Here is a 22,245-nt window from a genome sequence, read left to right on the forward strand (position 1 = left end):
AGGTTGCTGGATCGAATCCCCGAGCTGACAAGGTAAAAATCAGTTGTTCTGCCCCTGAGCAAGGCAGTTAACCAGCCGCCAAAGACGTGGATGTTGATTATGGAAGTCCCCCACACCTCTCTGATTCAGAGGGGTTGGGTTAAATGCAGAAGACACATTTCAGTTGAATGCATTCAGTTATACAACTAACTAGGTATCCCACATTCCTTTCCCTTTCCCTGTAGCATAGCTGTGATTTGGGGCCCCTGTAGCATGGCTGTGATTTTGGGCGCCTGAGTGGGGGCCCGATGCAGGGGACTCACTTGGCCCTCATGAGGTCTTGGTCCTTGAGGGCGGAGCCCTGCAGGTAGATGACCCTCTGTGCCCACAGGGGCACGTGGAGGACCCTCCGTACCTGTACATCCATCTCTGCCGGGCACAGGATCACCACGTAGTAGTCCTAAAGACGGACACACGCACACGCACACGCACACACATACGCACATGCACACACACACACATACACACGCACACGCACACACATACGCACACACATACGCACACGCAAATGCACACGCACACACATACACACATACGCACACGCAAGCGCACGCACACACGCGCACACGCACAAGCACGCACACACGCACACACTGGAGTTAATGGGAGGGCAGAGAGGGTCTCACACAAATATTCTCTCACACACTCAGTCAATAATGAAGACACATACACACCCTCACCCAGCTGCTCCTGAAAATAAAACATGTTGTTTGATCTATGCTAATGCTGATTGAATCCCCTGTTTTAACCTCAGCTGCTTCAGCTCCTGGAGAGGATTACAGAGATGTACACCCACACACACACACATGAATACACACCTGCGTGCACACAGATGTTAGTCACACCGTATCTCATCTTCCCAATGGAAAAATGTGTAGAATTGAAGGAAATTAACTCTAAAACTTGTATTTTTTTTCACTGCTGTCAAGAGGGGGGTAGCTAAAGGGGGGGACCAACATTTAGCTTACGGCTCCCATAAGGCTAGGGTCGGCTCTGACTGCATGACTGCATGTGTGGATATAGATGTGGGTACGCAGACCAGCGAGTCACTGAGGCCCCTCATTTTGTGGCCCTCACCCTATCAAAGTTGCCCATCCCTGCCCTAGTTAAGGTTTTATGGAAAGACCTGCAGTCTGGGGTGAGCGAAGAACTCGTTGAGGAAGTCCATGAGGAGGTCTATCTTGAGGCAGCTGACACACAGCACCACGTGCTTCTCCGTCTGGGCCCGGTATCGGCTGTAGTTCCCCCCAGACTTCTGGCGCTCCATCCACAGGAAGGCCAGCTGCTCAAACTACAGATTGGAAGAATTACATTAGTGTAATTAGTGATGGACAGACAGTAGATGGTTTGAGGTAGTGAAAGACAGTAGGTGGGTTGAGGTAGTGATAGATAGACCGTAGGTGGGTTGAGGTAGTGATAGATAGACCGTAGGTGGTTTGAGGTAGTGAAAGACAGTAGGTGGGTTGAGGTAGTGAAAGACAGTAGGTGGGTTGAGGTAGTGAAAGACAGTAGGTGGGTTGAGGTAGTGAAAGACAGACCGTAGGTGGTTTGAGGTAGTGATGGACAGACAGTAGGTGGGTTGAGGTAGTGATAGACAGACCGCAGGTAGGTTGAGGTAGTGATAGATAGACCGTAGGTGGTTTGAGGTAGTGATGGACAGACAGTAGGTGGTTTGAGGTAGTGATAGATAGACAGTAGGTGGGTTGAGGTAGTGATAGATAGACCGTAGGTATGTTGAGGTAGTGATAGTGACAGACCGTAGGTGGGTTGAGGTAGTGAAAGACAGTAGGTGGGTTGAGGTAGTGATAGATAGACCGTAGGTGGTTTGAGGTAGTGATGGACAGACAGTAGGTGGGTTGAGGTAGTGATAGATAGACAGTAGGTATGTTGAGGTAGTGATAGTGACAGACCGTAGGTGGGTTGAGGTAGTGAAAGACAGTAGGTGGGTTGAGGTAGTGATAGATAGACCGTAGGTGGTTTGAGGTAGTGAAAGACAGACAGTAGGTAGGTTGAGGTAGTGATAGATAGTAGGTGGGTTTAGGTAGTGATAGATAGACCGTAGGTGGTTTGAGGTAGTGAAAGACAGTAGGTGGGTTGAGGTAGTGAAAGACAGTAGGTGGGTTGAGGTAGTGAAAGACAGACCATAGGTGGGTTGAGGTAGTGAAAGACAGTAGGTGGGTTGAGGTAGTGATAGATAGACCGTAGGTGGTTTGAGGTAGTGAAAGACAGTAGGTGGGTTGAGGTAGTGAAAGACAGTAGGTGGGTTGAGGTAGTGAAAGACAGACCGTAGGTGGGTTGAGGTAGTGAAAGACAGTAGGTGGGTTGAGGTAGTGATAGATAGACCGTAGGTGGGTTGAGGTAGTGATAGATAGACCGTAGGTGGTTTGAGGTAGTGATGGACAGACAGTAGGTGGTTTGAGGTAGTGATAGATAGACAGTAGGTGGGTTGAGGTAGTGATAGATAGACAGTAGGTATGTTGAGGTAGTGATAGTGACAGACCGTAGGTGGGTTGAGGTAGTGAAAGACAGTAGGTGGGTTGAGGTAGTGATAGATAGACCGTAGGTGGTTTGAGGTAGTGAAAGACAGTAGGTGGGTTGAGGTAGTGAAAGACAGTAGGTGGGTTGAGGTAGTGAAAGACAGTAGGTGGGTTGAGGTAGTGAAAGACAGTAGGTGGGTTGAGGTAGTGATAGATAGACCGTAGGTGGTTTGAGGTAGTGATAGATAGACAGTAGGTGGGTTGAGGTAGTGATAGATAGACAGTAGGTATGTTGAGGTAGTGATAGTGACAGACCGTAGGTGGGTTGAGGTAGTGAAAGACAGTAGGTGGGTTGAGGTAGTGATAGATAGACCGTAGGTGGTTTGAGGTAGTGATGGACAGACAGTAGGTGGGTTGAGGTAGTGATAGATAGACAGTAGGTATGTTGAGGTAGTGATAGTGACAGACCGTAGGTGGGTTGAGGTAGTGAAAGACAGTAGGTGGGTTGAGGTAGTGATAGATAGACCGTAGGTGGTTTGAGGTAGTGAAAGACAGACAGTAGGTAGGTTGAGGTAGTGATAGATAGTAGGTGGGTTTAGGTAGTGATAGATAGACCGTAGGTGGTTTGAGGTAGTGAAAGACAGTAGGTGGGTTGAGGTAGTGAAAGACAGTAGGTGGGTTGAGGTAGTGAAAGACAGACCGTAGGTGGGTTGAGGTAGTGAAAGACAGTAGGTGGGTTGAGGTAGTGATAGATAGACCGTAGGTGGTTTGAGGTAGTGAAAGACAGTAGGTGGGTTGAGGTAGTGAAAGACAGTAGGTGGGTTGAGGTAGTGAAAGACAGACCGTAGGTGGGTTGAGGTAGTGAAAGACAGTAGGTGGGTTGAGGTAGTGATAGATAGACCGTAGGTGGGTTGAGGTAGTGATAGATAGACCGTAGGTGGTTTGAGGTAGTGATGGACAGACAGTAGGTGGTTTGAGGTAGTGATAGATAGACAGTAGGTGGGTTGAGGTAGTGATAGATAGACAGTAGGTATGTTGAGGTAGTGATAGTGACAGACCGTAGGTGGGTTGAGGTAGTGAAAGACAGTAGGTGGGTTGAGGTAGTGATAGATAGACCGTAGGTGGTTTGAGGTAGTGAAAGACAGACAGTAGGTAGGTTGAGGTAGTGATAGATAGTAGGTGGGTTTAGGTAGTGATAGACAGACCGTAGGTGGGTTGAGGTAATGAAAGACAGTAGGTGGGTTGAGGTATTGAAAGACCGTAGGTGGTTTGAGGTAGTGAAAGACAGTAGGTGGTTTGAGGTAGTGATGGACAGACAGTAGGTGGTTTGAGGTAATGATAGCTAGACAGTAGGTGGTTTGAGGTAATGATAGCTAGACAGTAGGTGGTTTGAGGTAGTGAAAGACAGTAGGTGGGTTGAGGTAGTGATAGATAGTAGGTGGGTTGAGGTAGTGATAGACAGTAGGTGGGTTGAGGTAGTGATAGACAGACAGTAGGTGGGTTGAGGTAGTGATAGACAAACAGTAGGTGGGTTGAGGTAATGATAGACAGTAGGAGGGTTGAGGTAGTGATAGACAGACAGTAGGTAGGTTGAGGTAGTGATAGACAGACAGTAGGTGGGTTGAGGTAGTGATAGATAGACAGTAGGTGGGTTGAGGTAGTGATAGATAGACAGTAGGTGGGTTGAGGTAATGATAGACAGACAGTAGGTAGGTTGAGGTAGTGATAGATAGAAAGTAGGTAGGGTGAGGTAGTGATAGATAGACAGTAGGTGGGTTGAGGTAGTGATAGACAGACAGTAGGTAGGTTGAGGTAGTGATAGATAGACAGTAGGTAGGTTGAGGTAGTGATAGACAGACCGCAGGTAGGTTGAGGTAGTGATAGACAGACCTAGGTGGGTTGACGTAGTGATAGACAGACAGTAGGTGGGTTGACATAGTGATAGACAGACAGTAGGTAAGTAGTGATAAACAGTTGTTTATATTTGAACCAGGAGGCTGACTGCATGTTAATGTGCTCTGTGGCATCCCCATGCATCAGACAGGCTGGATGGCAGGGAGGGAGACTGGAGGTTCTGAAACCCACACACTCAGAGGGGGTGAGGAGGTGTTGGGCAGCCAGTAAATGTCAGGGGGTATTTATGGATGAAAGACAGGGAGAGGGAGTGAGAGGGCTACATGGCTCTGTGTGCCATTTCCTGTCCTGCTCAAACATGCCTCCCAGAGCACAACAGTACAGCGGCTCAGACCACACACACACACACGCGCACACACACACGCACACACACACATAAAAGGTTCCTATTATCACAACTGAAATGATAGTAATGGGACATGGGGAGAGGAGAGGGATACTACTATGGGCAGGAAATGACAGATTCACTGAAACAGTGACACTATGCTCTTCTGTATAATTGGAATATCTGATGTACAATATTATTGTTCAGTCGAATCCTCCCCTCAGCCGTATGTGCGGGGAATACATCAGGGAGAAATACTGGAAAATAGCACCAGCTAAATGATCCATAAAAATACAATGAAAACAACAACAACAACAGCAATGGGATTTTCCCCTCACCTGTATGGGAAGCACGATGAGCGCCACACAGATCATGATGACCACTAGCAGCTGAGAAGGCCATATCTGGGGCGTGACATCACCGAAGCCCACAGTAGAGAAGGTGACCACGCAGAAGTAGAGAGAGTCAAACAGAGTCAGGTTGTTTCCTGCTCGCTCTAGGTGCTGGATCCCACATATACTGAGGAGAGGTGGAGGTGGTGGAGGAGGAGGTGGAGGAAGAGGAAGAAGCGGAGAAGGAGGAGGAAGAGGTGTAGAGGGAGGTGGAGATGGAGGAGGAGGATGTGGAGGAGGAGGTGGAGGATGGAGAGGATGAGGACGGAGGTGGTGATGGAGGAGGAAGGAGAGGATGAAGAGGAGGTTGAGGAGGAGGAGGAGGATGTGGATGGAGGAGGGGGAGGTGGAGGGGAAGAGGGAGAAGAGGGACAGTAGGAAGGAGAGTTGTTGAAGAGAGAAGAAAAGGATGGAGGTGATGGAGAGGTGAAGAGAGGTTGATGTAGAAGGGGAAGAGATTGAGGAGAGGAAGAAAGCCAATTATGATGGGAGAGGGGAGACAGAGGGGGAGGGGAGGAACAGGAGGAGAGAGAGATGGACAGATGGGAAGGAGGAAGTAAGCATGAGAAGACCAGAGGGAACTACTGTGTGTGTGTGTGTGTGTGTGTGTGTGTGTGTGTGTGTGTGTGTGTGTGTGTGTGTGTGTGTGTGTGTGTGTGTGTGTGTGTGTGTGTGTATGTGTGTGTGTGTGTGTGTGTGTGTGTGTGTGTGTGTGTGTGTGTGTGTGCGGGCATGCACGTCTGTCGACAGTGTGTGTGCACAGTGTTTGTGCACAGTGTGTATATGACTAGTGTGTGTTTACCCAGAGCTGAAGGGCCAGTTGAGTCAACATTGTGCTGTCAGTAGTGATAAGGTCAGCCAGTCTCATCCAGGAAGCTTTTCAGACCCCCAGGACCTAATATTATTCTATATCAGCCTAGGCTATTACTCCAAGCTAGCCTCTACCAACCACTCAATACTGCTACACCATTCCTATACCTGCCATTGGGTTTAAGTAGAGGGGGAAAAAACTCTTCCTCCCAGTGATTGCTAGCAGTGATTGTGGTGACCCACCAGGTGAACATGAGGCAGACCAGGGTGCAGATGAGGATGAGGACCTGGTTGAACATAGCTGAGTGAGTACGCTGGATGGCCCGGTGCAGATCATTCTGAAACACAGCAGGAGAGAGAGACAGAGAGAGACAGAGACAGAGACACACACAGAGAGAGAGAGAGAGAAACATGGGCAGAGAGTGAGAGAGAAGGATGATAAGAAAAATATACTGTTGTGACGTGGGGAGGATAAGTGTAAAGCCACTGCATCTTCCTAAAGATAATTGAGGGACAAGGACAAAAGGAATATGATGTGTATAATACAAGAAAATAATAGAGAATACATGCACTTACATCTGTAAGAATGAGTGGGAGTCAAAACTTGTGGTATAAAGAGAAATAGAGAACAATGTTTTTAAGAGGTGCAGAGATTTAATCTGAAAGAAACAGTGGAAGAGATGAGATAAAGAGACAGCTGAGAGAACAGTTGTGAGATGGAGAGATGGAGTGACATAAACTGAGCAATAAATATGTATTTTCTCACTATCATGTTCTCCAAGGCATGTTTGGCCAGCCAGCAGTTGAGAAACACAGGGATGAACAGATTTCTGAGGGAGGGCAAAATCACCTGAAGGAGAAAGAGATTTAGTCTGTGTTTTGGAGTGCTAACGGCATTATTCATCATCATGCCTTATCAAAGGTCCTTATCTTTTGTAAGTTTGGTGAGATATTGAAGGGAAAAATAGCCAGTAGGGGAAGGAGCATTTGCAGCAACAACATAGGGTAGAGTATCTTACTGACCACAGGCATGCAACATCCTATATATTGTGTGAAATGTATTCCCTGTACAGGGTTGAAACTACTGTACAATGGGATCAAAGAACAAATAGCTCACTAGGCATAATGTTCCATAATGCATGCGTTTGATTGGACTCACAGTGATCACAAAGGGAACAGCACTGATCATCTCCAGGATGAAGGGAACACGCAACACTTGCTCCCAAATGTTGCCCTGGAAACACAACAACACACGGAGGTCAGAGAAACTCCATTGTCATGGCAACTTCGGGGATGACCAGATAAAGTGTTCCTTTGACAGGATTTGTGAATGAGACGTTTACCCTGTTGAACACGGACATGGACAAGGGTGACCCTCCTTTGACTGGATTTGTGAATGAGACGTTTACCCTGTTGAACACGGACATGGACAAGGGTGACCCTCCTTTGACAGGATTTGTGAATGAGACGTTTACCCTGTTGAACACGGACATGGACAAGGGTGACCCTCCTTTGACAGTATTTGTGAATGAGACGTTTACCCTGTTGAACACGGACATGGACAAGGGTGACCCTCCTTTGACTGGATTTGTGAATGAGACGTTTACCCTGTTGAACACGGACATGGACAAGGGTGACCCTCCTTTGACAGGATTTGTGAATGAGACGTTTACCCTGTTGAACACGGACATGGACAAGGGTGACCCTCCTTTGACTGGATTTGTGAATGAGACGTTTACCCTGTTGAACACGGACATGGACAAGGGTGACCCTCCTTTGACTGGATTTGTGAATGAGACGTTTACCCTGTTGAACACGGACATGGACAAGGGTGACCCTCCTTTGACTGGATGTGTGAATGAGACGTTTACCCTGTTGAACACGGACATGGACAAGGGTGACCCTCCTTTGACTGGATTTGTGAATGAGACGTTTACCCCGTTGAACACGGACATGGACAAGGGTGACCCTCCTTTGACTGGATGTGTGAATGAGACGTTTACCCCGTTGAACACGGACATGGACAAGGGTGACCCTCCTTTGACTGGATTTGTGAATGAGACGTTTACCCTGTTGAACACGGACATGGACAAGGGTGACCCTCCTTTGACTGGATTTGTGAATGAGACGTTTACCCTGTTGAACACGGACATGGACAAGGGTGACCCTCCTTTTCTACCTGTTCACTTCCACTTAAAAAGGAGGCATTACTCAGGTTTCAGTCTGTAAGCTTCTTGTACAATTAAGATGTCAAATATCATGTCGCTTTTTTATGTGTTCAGCCACAGCTTCCTTATAGCTAACCAGAGACCTGGTTTGTGTGGGTGGACAGCCAGAGCCAGGCTTTGTGTATGTCCACAGAGTTATCGATGAGGTTTAAGCATTAAAACCTCCACCCCCTCCTTGCCCCCTGACTGACACTGTAGCAGGCTAGGCAGTGTGAGCCATGGTGTGACAGCTCCACAGACCAATAGACACACCGCTAGTTTGCTACGTACATCAAAGAGCAGGGATGCTGGGTAACCCTCCATGGGGGATCAGATCACACGCTGCCTCTCTCTGAGGGGGGGGGGGGGGGATTCCTTTATCCCAGTCACTCTCATGCATCATTCAATAGGGAGAGCCTGTTGAGGCTCCTCAAATACAGGGTCGGCCCAAGCTTTTAGGGGTCCTAAGCGCGATTTGGTTGCCCCCCCCACCCCCCCCCACCCAAACCATTTTAGTGGCCTCCCTCTTTACAGCCCCCCCTCTTGAATTTAAGTTTTAAAGTTCATTTCCTACAATTTAACACATTTTGACAGGGGGAGTAGATAAAATGGTGCAGCTTTAAAGCAAGCTTTCTGCAATTCTACATATTTTGCCATGGCGCGGAGAGAAGTTTAACCATTTTTATAACACATGTCATGTAATTCTACACATGTTAATGATATCTGAGTGAAAGTGATCAATAAAATCAATGGGGGCCTCTTGGAGGTCAGGGCCACTGGGCACATGCCCTGCGTGCTTGGTCGGTATTCAGCTATGATTATGCTACAAGTTTAGATAGCTGGCTAGCCTAACTTACCAATCTAACAATCGTTAGCTGACCTGGTGAATTGAGTGACAGTCAGTGACTGACATAACAATAGAAAAACTGCTGATGCACAACCACTTTTCGAAAGTGAACCTTGGTTATTCTACTATTCTAACTCTAAACAGTCATTTGAGACCACGACTGAGTCCCACCCCCCCAAAACAAATGTGGGTACCGGGGGCCCTAAGCAACCCCTTACGTCACTTATGCCTGGAGACGGCCCTGTTCAGATATATGCTTAATCTAGACTGTATATCAGAGGATCAAATGATGAGATGTAAAGTACATTCCCCCAGGACATGTCACATGTACAGTGCCTTGCGAAAGTATTTGGCCCCCTTGAACTTTGCGACCTTTTGCCACATTTCAGGCTTCAAACATAAAGATATAAAACTGTATTTTTTTTGTGAAGAATCAACAACAAGTGGGACACAATCATGAAGTGGAACGACATTTATTGGATATTTCAAACTTTTTTAACAAATCAAAAACTGAAAAATTGGGCGTGCAAAATTATTCAGCCCCCTTAAGTTAATACTTTGTAGCGCCACCTTTTGCTGCGATTACAGCTGTAAGTCGCTTGGGGTATGTCTCTATCAGTTTTGCACATCGAGAGACTGAAATTTTTTCCCATTCCTCCTTGCAAAACAGCTCGAGCTCAGTGAGGTTGGATGGAGAGCATTTGTGAACAGCAGTTTTTAGTTCTTTCCACAGATTCTCGATTGGATTCAGGTCTGAACTTTGACTTGGCCATTCTAACACCTGGATATGTTTATTTTTGAACCATTCCATTGTAGATTTTGCTTTATGTTTTGGATCATTGTCTTGTTGGAAGACAAATCTCCGTCCCAGTCTCAGATCTTTTGCAGACTCCATCAGGTTTTCTTCCAGAATGGTCCTGTATTTGGCTCCATCCATCTTCCCATCAATTATAACCATCTTCCCTGTCCCTGCTGAAGAAAAGCAGGCCCAAACCATGATGCTGCCACCACCATGTTTGACAGTGGGGATGGTGTGTTCAGCTGTGTTGCTTTTACGCCAAACATAACGTTTTGCATTGTTGCCAAAAAGTTCAATTTTGGTTTCATCTGACCAGAGCACCTTCTTCCACATGTTTGGTGTGTCTCCCAGGTGGCTTGTGGCAAACTTTAAACAACACTTTTTATGGATATCTTTAAGAAATGGCTTTCTTCTTGCCACTCTTCCATAAAGGCCAGATTTGTGCAATATACGACTGATTGTTGTCCTATGGACAGAGTCTCCCACCTCAGCTGTAGATCTCTGCAGTTCATCCAGAGTGATCATGGGTCTCTTGGCTGCATCTCTGATCAGTCTTCTCCTTGTATGAGCTGAAAGTTTAGAGGGACGGCCAGGTCTTGGTAGATTTGCAGTGGTCTGATACTCCTTCCATTTCAATATTATCGCTTGCACAGTGCTCCTTGGGATGTTTAAAGCTTGGGAAATCTTTTTGTATCCAAATCCGGCTTTAAACTTCTTCACAACAGTATCTCGGACCTGCCTGGTGTGTTCCTTGTTCTTCATGATGCTCTCTGCGCTTTTAACACACCTCTGAGACTATCACAGTGCAGGTGCATTTATACGGAGACTTGATTACACACAGGTGGATTGTATTTATCATCATTAGTCATTTAGGTCAACATTGGATCATTCAGAGATCCTCACTGAACTTCTGGAGAGAGTTTGCTGCACTGAAAGTAAAGGGGCTGAATAATTTTGCACGCCCAATTTTTCAGTTTTTGATTTGTTAAAAAAGTTTGAAATATCCAATAAATGTCGTTCCACTTCATGATTGTGTCCCACTTGTTGTTGATTCTTCACAAAAAAATACAGTTTTATATCTTTATGTTTGAAGCCTGAAATGTGGCAAAAGGTCGCAAAGTTCAAGGGGGCCGAATACTTTCGCAAGGCACTGTATCTACATAGACATACACAGACTGAGGCTTGTTGTTTTGTGGGGCACCAAAATAGCTATCCATCTCCAGCAGTGTCTGTGAAGGGACTCAGTTTCTGTAATCCCAACACTAAAACACTGTAGAACTCCCAGTAAAATACAGTACATGTGTTTTACAGCATTAATGCTGTAGATAGCACTGCATTATGGTAAAATGCTGAAAAATAATCAATCAATCAAGTTTATTATATACAGAAACCTAGTCTAAAACCCCAAACAGCAAGAAATGCAGATGTAGAAGCACAGTGGCTAGGGAAGAAACCTGGAGAGGAACCAGGCTATGAGGGGTGGCCAGTCCTCTTCTGGCTGTGCCGGGTGGAGATTATAACAGTACATGGTCAAGATGTTCAAATGCTCATAGATGACCAGCAGGGTCAGATAATAATAATCACAGTGGTGTGTAGAGGGTGCAGGTCAGCAGCTCAGGTGTGAATGTCAGTTGGCTTTTCATAGCCGATCATTCAGAGTTAGAGACAGCAGGTGCGGTAGAGAGAGGGTCCAAAGTAGCAGGTCCGGGACAAGGTAGAACATCCGGTGAACAGGTCAAAAATACTGTTATTGACTGTAAAAATTACTCTAACATATTGTATTTTTTTTACACTAATAGCTTATGCCTACTGTAGATTCAAATGATCAGTTTCAGGCGCCAACCTGTCGTGTGAGACACATTACTATTTTAGTAAATATCTTCTTAAAGCAGCTGTGAAGTGGAAGAATATTTTCAGCAGCTTCTGGGTAGGTACCTTGATTTGTTTCTAAGTATTTTATTGCTAGCTAATGTTGAATTACTGCCATTTTTCTTAGCTAACCTAGCTAGCTAGCTGGCTAACGTTTGCTTTCTATCTATCTAGCCAGCTAGTTAGCTAGCTCAAGTTGACACAACCCAGATAATAACAGTTGTGATTATAGGCTTTTAGGTACACCTCTGAGTGCCATAGAGGATAAACTGAGCACAGATTAGGGACTGTTATGTTTTCACCGCTACTACAGAGATAATGGTTTGTTTCTAGCAGTTCAAAAGATATTACCCATATTATTACCTTCGCAGCGTTTATTTTTCCTGATTGACAGGCTGAATTTGACACATAAACCACGTCGTGGGCTGTTACACCACCAAAGCGGATTGGAATGAGCACTGCACCTGTACTGTATCGAGGTGTTTGCGACCTAAGGTGCTTGCCACTGAGCAGCTGTAACACAGTGTTGCTGGCGGTAGCTAGTAAAGTGGCCAATTTTTTCCGCACCAGGATTATATTTCAAATGGGATAGCAGCCTACACAATAAATAACTCATATTGGTAGCTATCTAGATGTCACCTTGATACAGGCTACTCAATGGGGAGAGCATGAACGGCAACAACACAGGGACACAGTGTTCTCAGATGTCACAACCCTGTGTGATTGGGTTCACTGGGCTCTCAGTTTGAATGACCTCTAGTGAGGTAAGTACACGCACACACAACACCAGCTTGATATGTCCCTTGTCACCTATCTTTTAACCCTCAGGGTAACATCCCTGGTGCTCTCTGTCTCTCTGTCTCTCATTCTATTATGTATTGTTCTATGCTTGTCCTAAGGGTGAGAAGAGCTGACAAATAAATCAGAACTGAGGAGGATTGTTAAGGAGCCCCATGATGAACACCTGATTCAGCGCTGACTTCTCTCTCCTGGATGCTCTACTGTACATACTGTCCCGTTGTGTGTTTCACCGCCTCTGAACACCCTTACCCCGAATAGAGTTGCCCCTGATCATAGGTCTAGGATTGTACCCAATCCCAATTTGAACTTCCTCTCTCTCTTAGTCTCTGTCTCCCCACACGCCCCACACACAGGCAAACAATATTGTTTTTAAATTAGTGTTGTAGTGTTGCTCTTATTTGGTTAACTGTGTAACTTAACTTATATGTGTCAACTGTTGTTACTTCTATAGTCAATTATTTTGTGTAATTTGTTGTTAATATTGTTACCAATTTAAATATATTTATTTTACGTACAAATTAAGTTTTTCTTACATTTAGATTTCAGTGAGAATTTCACTGTAAATTTACAGCATTGACCTGGCACCAGAGATACCAGCACAATACTGTAATTTTGGGATGCTGTAATCTGTTTTACAGTAAGGGAAATAGTACTGTAAAATATATTACAGCAAAATTACAGTATTAAAGTTGGCAACTCTGGTTCCAGTATAATTCTGTACATTTACAGGGAACAGATTTACAGTGTACTGACCTTGTAGCTGAGGTACACAAGCAACATGGTCTCGAAAAAGCTGATGAAAGCTACAAGCACCTGGAGAGAGATGAAAGGAGAGAGAGAGAGAAAGAAAGAGAGAGAGAAAGATTGAAGTAGTAACAGCAATGGAGAGTGAGAGAGACAGAGAGTGGGTGGAATCATCATTTTGATGATTGAACTCCATCAATAAGAAGTTAAAGTGAAGCAATAAACCAGAGAGAGAGAGTGTGTGTGTGTGTGTGTGTGTGTGTGTGCGTGCGTGTGCGTGTGCGTGTGTGTGTGTGTGTGTGTGTGTGTGTGTGCGTGTGTGTGTGTGTGCGTGCGTGCGTGTGCGTGTGCGTGTGTGTGTGTGTGTGTGTGTGTGTGTGTGTGCGTGCGTGCGTGTGTGTGTGCGTGCGTGCGTGCGTGCGCGTGCGTGCGTGTGCATGCGTGCGTGCGTGTGTGTGTGTGCGTGTGTGTGTGTGTGCTTGCATGTGTGTGCAGACAGCCTTGTTAATATGACAGTTCAACATTGTGTCTGACCTGTAGAGCCCACAGAGGCAGAGGCCTATTCACCCAGATGATAAGAGACCTGCAGACACAGAACAAAGAGAGCACATCATACATGACACAGAGGGAGGAGAGGAAAGGAGGGAGAAGAGGGAGAAGAAAAGAAAAAGGAGATGTAACAGGGGTAAATATTAAAAGGACTCCCTTTCAAATATGATCAATCCAACGACATAACGCCTCTTGTAATTATGTTGTTCACAAGCGAGTGGTTCTGAACTACAGCTGCCATTAGACTTCCTCTGTGAAAAAGCATCACAATCAATTTTCGCAGATAACATGAATGCAGATTTACAGCTCTGTTGTGAGAAAGAGGCTCTATCCAGAGGCCTCGCGGGGCTTATCATTGCTGCCTTCTGAGTCTGCTGCCTGGAGTGTGTGTTTGTGTCCTCTTAGTGTGCTGCCTGGAGTGTGTGTTTGTGTCCTCTTAGTGTGCTGCCTGGAGTGTGTGTTTGTGTCCTCTTAGTGTGCTGCCTTGAGTGTGTGTTTGTGTCCTCTTAGTGTGCTGCCTGGAGTGTGTGTTTGTGTCCTCTTAGTGTGCTGCCTGGAGCAACGGCCAGTCAAAGTCTTTATTAAGCACACTCTGTCATACTCCTTATTCATTTATAGCCAGAGTTTACAGTGTCACCAGCCGCCAATTAAATAAATATGTCCCTGAGCAGGACTGGAGGCAGAGCCCAAGGACCCAGTCACATCTGGGACATACTCAGTCAGTTGGATGGTCGGTTTGTTGGTCATTTACTCGCTCACTCACTCACTCACTCACTCACTCACTCACTCACTCGTGCCTTTGAATCTCAGTCCACACCACTGGACATTCCACTCCTAGTAAGGACATTTTGGATGAGTGCAAACTAAGTTCACTTTTAAGTGCAAATCATCAGTCCCAAGACTCCTAATTCAAATAGTTTCTGTTTGCACACACTCACAGCAGCCCCAAGACATTTCCTGTATCAGTCTTTGATTGTTTTACAGACAGCAGCTGCTAATTAGGTTATATGGACACTACATACAGTACATATTATGTTGGCATGAAAACCATACAGGTAACATTGTGACAAACAAATGTGCTACTGCAATAATGTAATGTTTGCAGGTTGGCATTTATTGTCATGATTCTTGCCCTGGAGGCAGAATGGTCACTAGCTGGCACAGCCACAGGCATCAAAACCTAACCCTAAACTTAACCACACTGCTAACACTAATGCCTAACCATAACTTTAAATCAAGACCAAAAGGCTCATTTTTGTTGTCATATATTTTTTAGGATATAACCCATTTTTTCTATGCAGTTGACCCTTCAAGCGGAAATCGCTCAGTTCTGCCTCCAGGGCAAGAGTCATGACAATAAACGTCAACCTGCATAATGTACCATGTCTACATCTCCAACCTCTCTATTACTCACAGTATCATTAACTGTCTGTTGTACATGGTCTCATTACAGTGCTCTGTGGTGGACACAAGATGAACATCTCTCTCTCTGTATTAGACTCTCAGACCAGTCTTGGCTCCTCATTAAAGATGAATGGGACATAAACATGTAAACTTACCAGTCAAACTGGGTCCTGCTGGGGTGGACCGATGCATTCTGTTTGGAACAGTCCAGACTACAGGGGGAAACATGCATAACAATGTTCCATGTCTGGAATACACTGCCATCAGACACACATAACTGCACCACATATCACACTTTCACAAAATGCTTGAAGACATGGCTAAAGGTCAATCAGATTTGTGAACATGGTCCCTAGCTGTGTGTTGCCGCTTTCCATGTTGTCTGTTGTCTGTAGCTTGTGAGGTGTGGAAACACTTTGTTGCTTTTATGAATTTTGTCTTGCTGCTTTTTGTTTTATGTTGCTCTGTCTGTATGCTACGTCTTGCTTGTCCTATGTTGCTCTGTCTGTATGCTATGTCTTGCTTGTCCTATGTTGCTATGTCTTGCTTGTTCTATGCTGCTATTGTCTATATTGTAATTGTTTTTAATAACCTGCCCAGGGACTGCGGTTGAAAATTAGCCGGCTGGCTAAAACCGGCACTTTTACTGAAACGTTGATTAATGTGCACTGTCCCTGTAAAAATACAAATAAACTAAACTAAACAAGAGGACTGAAACGTGTCATGTTTGGAACAGTCCAGACTACAGGGGGAAACATGCATAACAAGAGGACTGAAACGTGTCATGTTTGGAACAGTCCAGACTACAGGGGGAAACATGCATAACAAGAGGACTGAAACGTGTCATGTTTGGAACAGTCCAGACTACAGGGGGAAACATGCATAACAAGAGGACTGAAACGTGTCATGTTTGGAACAGTCCAGACTACAGGGGGAAACATGCATAACAAGAGGACTGAAACGTGTCATGTTTGGAACAGTCCAGACTACAGGGGGAAACATGCATAACAAGATGACTGAAACGTGTCATGTTTGGAACAGTCCAGACTACAGGGGGAAACATGCATAACAAGAGGACTGAAACGTGTCATGTTTGGAACAGTCCAGACTACAGGGGGAACATGCATAACAAGAGGACTGAAACATGTCATGTTTGGAACAGTCCAGACTAAAGGGGGAACATGCATAACAAGAGGACTGAAACGTGTCATGTTTGGACAGTCAAAGAGTTTTAGCTTCCTGTGTTCCTCTACCCCATCCTATATGACCTCAAATTTCTCTCTCTCTGTTTCCTCCAGAATTGTAATGCCTTTGCTCTCAACATGACCCATTTCTCTATCCCCTACTCTTTCCCTTTCCACTGTCCTTCCCTACATCTGGTCTCTATCTCCCAGCCCCTGGCCAAGCGAAACTACCTTAAACCTAACCTTTACATCTCGTCTTTACCTATCCCTCTTGCTCCATAGTAAGTACTGACTGACCACTCTCCACCAATACTCCTCACGTCCTCTCCACTGATACGCCTCACTCCCTCTCCACCAATACTCCTAACTCCCTCTCCACCAATACTCCTAACTCCCTCTCCACCAATACTCCTCATGTCCTCTCCACCAATACTCCTCACTCCCTCTCCACCAATACTCCTAACTCCCTCTCCACCAATACTCCTCATGTCCTCTCCACCAATACTCCTCACTCCCTCTCCACCAATACTCCTAACTCCCTCTCCACCAATACTCCTAACTCCCTCTCCACCAATAGTCATAACTCCCTCTCCACCAATACTCATAACTCCCTCTCCACCAATAGTCATAACTCCCTCTCCACCAATACTCCTCACTCCCTCTCCACCAATACTCCTCACTCCCTCTCCACCAATACTCCTCATGTCCTCTCCACCAATACTCCTAACTCCCTCTCCACCAATACTCCTCATGTCCTCTCCACCAATACTCCTCATGTCCTCTCCACCAATACTCCTCATGTCCTCTCCACCAATACTCCTCACTCCCTCTCCACCAATACTCCTAACTCCCTCTCCACCAATACTCCTCACTCCCTCTCCACCAATACTCCTAACTCCCTCTCCACCAATACTCCTCACTCCCTCTCCACCAATACTCCTAACTCCCTCTCCACCAATACTCCTCATGTCCTCTCCACCAATACTCCTAACTCCCTCTCCACCAATACTCCTCACATCCTCTCCACCAATACTCCTCACTCCCTCTCCACCAATACTCCTCACTCCCTCTCCACCAATACTCCTAACTCCCTCTCCACCAATACTCCTCACTCCCTCTCCACCAATACTCCTAACTCCCTCTCCACCAATACTCCTCATGTCCTCTCCACCAATACTCCTCATGTCCTCTCCACCAATACTCCTCATGTCCTCTCCACCAATACTCCTCACTCCCTCTCCACCAATACTCCTCACTCCCTCTCCACCAATACTCCTCACTCCCTCTCCACCAATAGTCATAACTCCCTCTCCACGGATACTCCTCACTCCCTCTCCACCAATACTCCCTACTCCCTCTCCAATACTAAAGCCACTCTTATTTACCCCCCCTTCCTCACCAGTCCTGTCTCTCCTCCTGTGGGTCGTCCAGTAGGACTCTGACCATGTAGAGGAGACAGCTCAATACTTTCAGAGAGAAGTTGAACAGCCTCACCCTCAGACCTGCAGCACATAAACCAACCACAGCAAGTCAAGGACTTAATCAATAAAGTCAATGAATTAATCAATTAAACATAATACATTATCATCAATCAATGGCTGTGTTTACACAGGCAGCCCAATTCTGATCTTTTGCCACTAATTGGTCTTTTGAACAATCCGATCAGATCTTTTGTCAATAATTGGGTAAAAGATCAGAATTGGGCTGCCAGTGTAAACACAGCCATTTGGTTATTGAGAAAATGAATGGGACACAGAGGACATTGATAGGACATACAGAACATATAGACATACAGGAATATACCTAGAGCAAAAGGACAACACGTCACACACAGTCAAAACCACTCAGGGAAGACCACCGACAGAGCACTTAACGAAGCAACCAATCATGTGAAGGAACACCCAAACAGAAATGATTATGTAATGACAGCCAGTCTATAGGACAATAAGTAGGAACTCCCTGTCTGAACATTGACAACTCACTGGATCTTTGGTTTTTGATGAAGAACAGCTTGAGGCGCTCCTTGAAAGTGTTTTCATTCACATAGAATTCTACCTGCACCCTGAGAGAGGGAGGGATGGAGAGAGGGAGGGATGGAGAGAGGGAGGGATGGATGGAGAGAGGGAGGGATGGAGAGAGGGAGGGATGGAGAGAGGGAGGGATGGATGGAGAGAGGGAGGGATGGAGAGACGGAGGGATGGAGAGAGGGAGGGATAGAGAGAGGGAGTGATGGAGAGAGGGAGGGATGGAGAGAGGGAAGGATGGAGAGAGGGAGGGATGGAGAGAGGAAGGGATGGAGAGAGGAAGGGATGGAGAGAGGGAGGGATGGAGAGAGGGAGGGGTGGAGAGAGGGAGGGATAGAGAGAGGGAGGGATGGAGAGAGGGAGGGATGGATAGAGAGAGGGAGGGATCGAGAGAGGGAGGGATGGAGAGAGGGAGGGATGGATGGAGAGAGGGAGGGATAGAGAGAGGGAGGGATGGAGAGAGGGAGGGATGGAGAGAGGGAGGGATAGAGAGAGGGAGGGATGGAGAGAGGGAGGGATGGAGAGAGGGAGGGATGGAGAGAGGGAGGGATGGAGAGAGGGAGGGATGGAGAGAGGGAGGGATAGAGAGAGGGAGGGATGGAGAGAGGGAGGGATGGAGAGAGGGAGGGATGGAGAGAGGAAGGGATGGAGAGAGGGAGGGATGAGAGAGGGAGGGATGGAGGGAGGGAGGGATGGAGAGAGGGAGGGGTGGAGAGAGGGAGGGATAGAGAGAGGGAGGGATGGAGAGAGGGAGGGATGGATGGAGAGAGGGAGGGATGGAGAGAGGGAGGGATGGAGAGAGGGAGGGATGGAGAGAGGGAGGGATGGATGGAGAGAGGGAGGGATGGAGAGAGGGAGGGATGGATGGAGAGAGGGAGGGATGGAGAGAGGGAGGGATGGAGAGAGGGAGGGATGGATGGAGAGAGGGAGGGATGGAGAGACGGAGGGATGGAGAGAGGGAGGGATAGAGAGAGGGAGTGATGGAGAGAGGGAGGGATGGAGAGAGGGAAGGATGGAGAGAGGGAGGGATGGAGAGAGGAAGGGATGGAGAGAGGAAGGGATGGAGAGAGGGAGGATGGAGAGAGGGAGGGGTGGAGAGAGGGAGGGATAGAGAGAGGGAGGGATGGAGAGAGGGAGGGATGGATGGAGAGAGGGAGGGATGGAGAGAGGGAGGGATGGAGAGAGGGAGGGATGGATGGAGAGAGGGAGGGATAGAGAGAGGGAGGGATGGAGAGAGGGAGGGATGGAGAGAGGGAGGGATAGAGAGAGGGAGGGATGGAGAGAGGGAGGGATGGAGGGAGGGAGGGGTGGAGAGAGGGAGGGATGGAGAAAGGGAGGGATGGAGAGAGGGAGGGATGGAGAGAGGGAGGGATAGAGAGAGGGAGGGATGGAGAGAGGGAGGGATGGAGAGAGGGAGGGATGGAGAGAGGAAGGGATGGAGAGAGGGAGGGATGGAGAGAGGGAGGGATGGAGGGAGGGAGGGATGGAGAGAGGGAGGGGTGGAGAGAGGGAGGGATAGAGAGAGGGAGGGATGGAGAGAGGGAGGGATGGATGGAGAGAGGGAGGGATGGAGAGAGGGAGGGATGGAGAGAGGGAGGGATGGAGAGAGGGAGGGATGGATGGAGAGAGGGAGGGATGGAGAGAGGGAGGGATGGAGAGAGGGAGGGATGGAGAGAGGGAGGGATGGAGAGAGGGAGGGATAGAGAGAGGGAGGGATAGAGAGAGGGAGGGATGGAGGGAGAATGACCAGTGAAGAGGAAGATGGGTAACAGGTGAATACCAAAGTTAAGGGAGGGGGAGTAGTGGAGATTGAGGGAGAGGTAGATAGATATGGGAAAATAAAAGGAAAGAAATTAGACAACAGAGAGCGAGAATGGAAAGAGGAGAGCGGAGTGAGAGAATAGAGGTGAAGAGAGAGAGAGACATAGAGAGAGGTGATAATGGTTAAAGGAACAGCAGCAATAAGTTGGGAAATAAATAACAGTGTGGTTAGGTTATATTAAAGACAGGAGGAAATGATGTCGCTGTGTGTCTTCCCCAGTCAGTCAGCCTGCCATGGCAGCTACAGTCAGCCTCGTTATCTCCGCTGATTAAATATAGAGCAACAAATGACTTCCCTCTGTTCTGCTGAATATGAAGAGTCCATAATTACTGCTCTCTCCTCCCTCACCCCCCTCAGTCCCTACTGCCAGACAGACCACATAGTACACACACAGCCAACGCCTGAAATATACACCTCCATATGCCATTAAGATCCTATATCGGTATATGGACACATACAGGAAGGAACTCAGTCACATGGGATAACATGCAAAACAAAGACAAGAGTAGTGAGTGCACTCCATGGATACATACATATGAACACACACACACAAATCCAGTCCAGCATGCACGCACACATACACACTGTCATCAAGAAATCTCATTTCCTGGTAGACCCCCTCATGAGAGATTGGCCACTTTTTCTGTTCTTTCATCCTACAGAAAGTGGCGTAGAGGAAGGCAGCGCTGGATGGCCCAGACACAGGATGAAAACAGAGGCCCAGCACACACAGGTCACAATCTAATCTCCTTACTGGTGGGGGTCTTCACAGGGTTTTAATACTGTAGATGAAAACCAGGACCCCACATAGTGGTCCCTCAGTCAGTCAGTCAGTCAGTCAGTCACACGCACACACACACACACACACACACACACACACACACACACACACACACACACACACACACACACACACACACGCCGTTAGCAACCATACACTCTTAGCACATAGGGACGTTGCTCTTTGTTGCTATGGTGATGGAGCATCTTTCTCTCTGTCGATATTTCTCTCAGACACGCGCGTTTGCACACACACACTGTAGATCTGTCAGCCAACTCTTTGTATACATGAACATGCTGGATAAAATGCTAAAAAAAACACCAAGGAGAGTAAAATGCACCATTGGGTAAAATACGTATTTGCAACTGAATGCAGTGAGAAAACTTTACACAATGCACTTGCCATTAAAGTGGCAGTAGGGAGGCTAAAGAGATGGATTACTCCTATCTGCAGACAACCATTACCATGAAAACAACCATTCCCATAACATATTTCCTGTAGGCTCTACCCTTCATTAACATCTGGCCTTAAAGTATTGCCTGCTACACCACAATATATGTAAATAGGTAACAGTTAGTCATAACAGTTAAAGAATACGGCAGATCTGGGAACAGTGTGTGTCGCACTTTAAATGATTGAATGACCCTCATTATCACTAGATACAGAGCTAAAGCCATGGTACATTAGGCAGGCTGGGGTTTAGATGGTATGGTATTGGGGCAGTGGATTTGAACTGGGTCCGTACTAATTCCTACATTAGCACTGATAAGATCAAAGCTTTAGCTCTAGAAAATGTTCCACTTTGTAATGGAACAGTCCTCTACACAGTCAGTACTATGATCTGGAACTTTCTGTACAGCAACAGCCTCTAAATTAAATTTAGATAAACAAAGTAAAAATGGTGAGTGCTCTGCTTTCTGGCAACTGTCCCTGTTTTCCACACATTAATCTGTTTTACTTACAACTAAACCCTATCAGGCTCTTCCTCCTACCTTCCCTCTCCCATCCTCCTCCTCCTCCTACCTTCCCTCTCCCATCCCCATCCCCCTCTTCCTCCTACCTTCACTCTCCCATCCTCATCCTCCTTCTACCTTCCCTCTCCCATCCCCATCCCCCTCTTCCTCCTACCTTCCCTCTCCCATCCCCATCCTCCTCCTCCTCCTACCTTCCCTCTCCCATCCCCATCCCCCTCTTCCTCCTACCTTCCCTCTCCCATCCCCATCCCCCTCTAGCTCCTACCTTCCCTCTCCCATCCCC

The 22,245-nt window shown here is 46.8% G+C and overlaps 1 protein-coding gene across 1 annotated transcript in view; it reads right to left on the reverse strand.

The window, feature by feature from the left end:
* The window catches only part of LOC139422325 (potassium channel subfamily T member 2-like), an 84,831-nt gene that overhangs the window by 36,217 nt on the left and 26,369 nt on the right, over positions 1 to 22,245 (reverse strand). Inside the window, exons 2-12 of the mRNA XM_071173520.1 lie at positions 18,344 to 18,423; positions 17,761 to 17,863; positions 15,333 to 15,389; positions 13,759 to 13,807; positions 13,234 to 13,293; positions 7,117 to 7,191; positions 6,724 to 6,807; positions 6,201 to 6,295; positions 5,094 to 5,274; positions 1,166 to 1,330; positions 303 to 439 (exon numbers count right to left, since the gene is read on the reverse strand). Coding sequence (XP_071029621.1) covers positions 303 to 439; positions 1,166 to 1,330; positions 5,094 to 5,274; positions 6,201 to 6,295; positions 6,724 to 6,807; positions 7,117 to 7,191; positions 13,234 to 13,293; positions 13,759 to 13,807; positions 15,333 to 15,389; positions 17,761 to 17,863; positions 18,344 to 18,423 — 1,086 coding nt within the window. The remainder of the gene's footprint in view (positions 1 to 302; positions 440 to 1,165; positions 1,331 to 5,093; positions 5,275 to 6,200; positions 6,296 to 6,723; positions 6,808 to 7,116; positions 7,192 to 13,233; positions 13,294 to 13,758; positions 13,808 to 15,332; positions 15,390 to 17,760; positions 17,864 to 18,343; positions 18,424 to 22,245) is intronic.

Source organism: Oncorhynchus clarkii, chromosome 12, assembly GCF_045791955.1.
Source record: "Oncorhynchus clarkii lewisi isolate Uvic-CL-2024 chromosome 12, UVic_Ocla_1.0, whole genome shotgun sequence".
In the NCBI taxonomy this organism is placed as follows: Eukaryota; Metazoa; Chordata; class Actinopteri; order Salmoniformes; family Salmonidae; genus Oncorhynchus; species Oncorhynchus clarkii.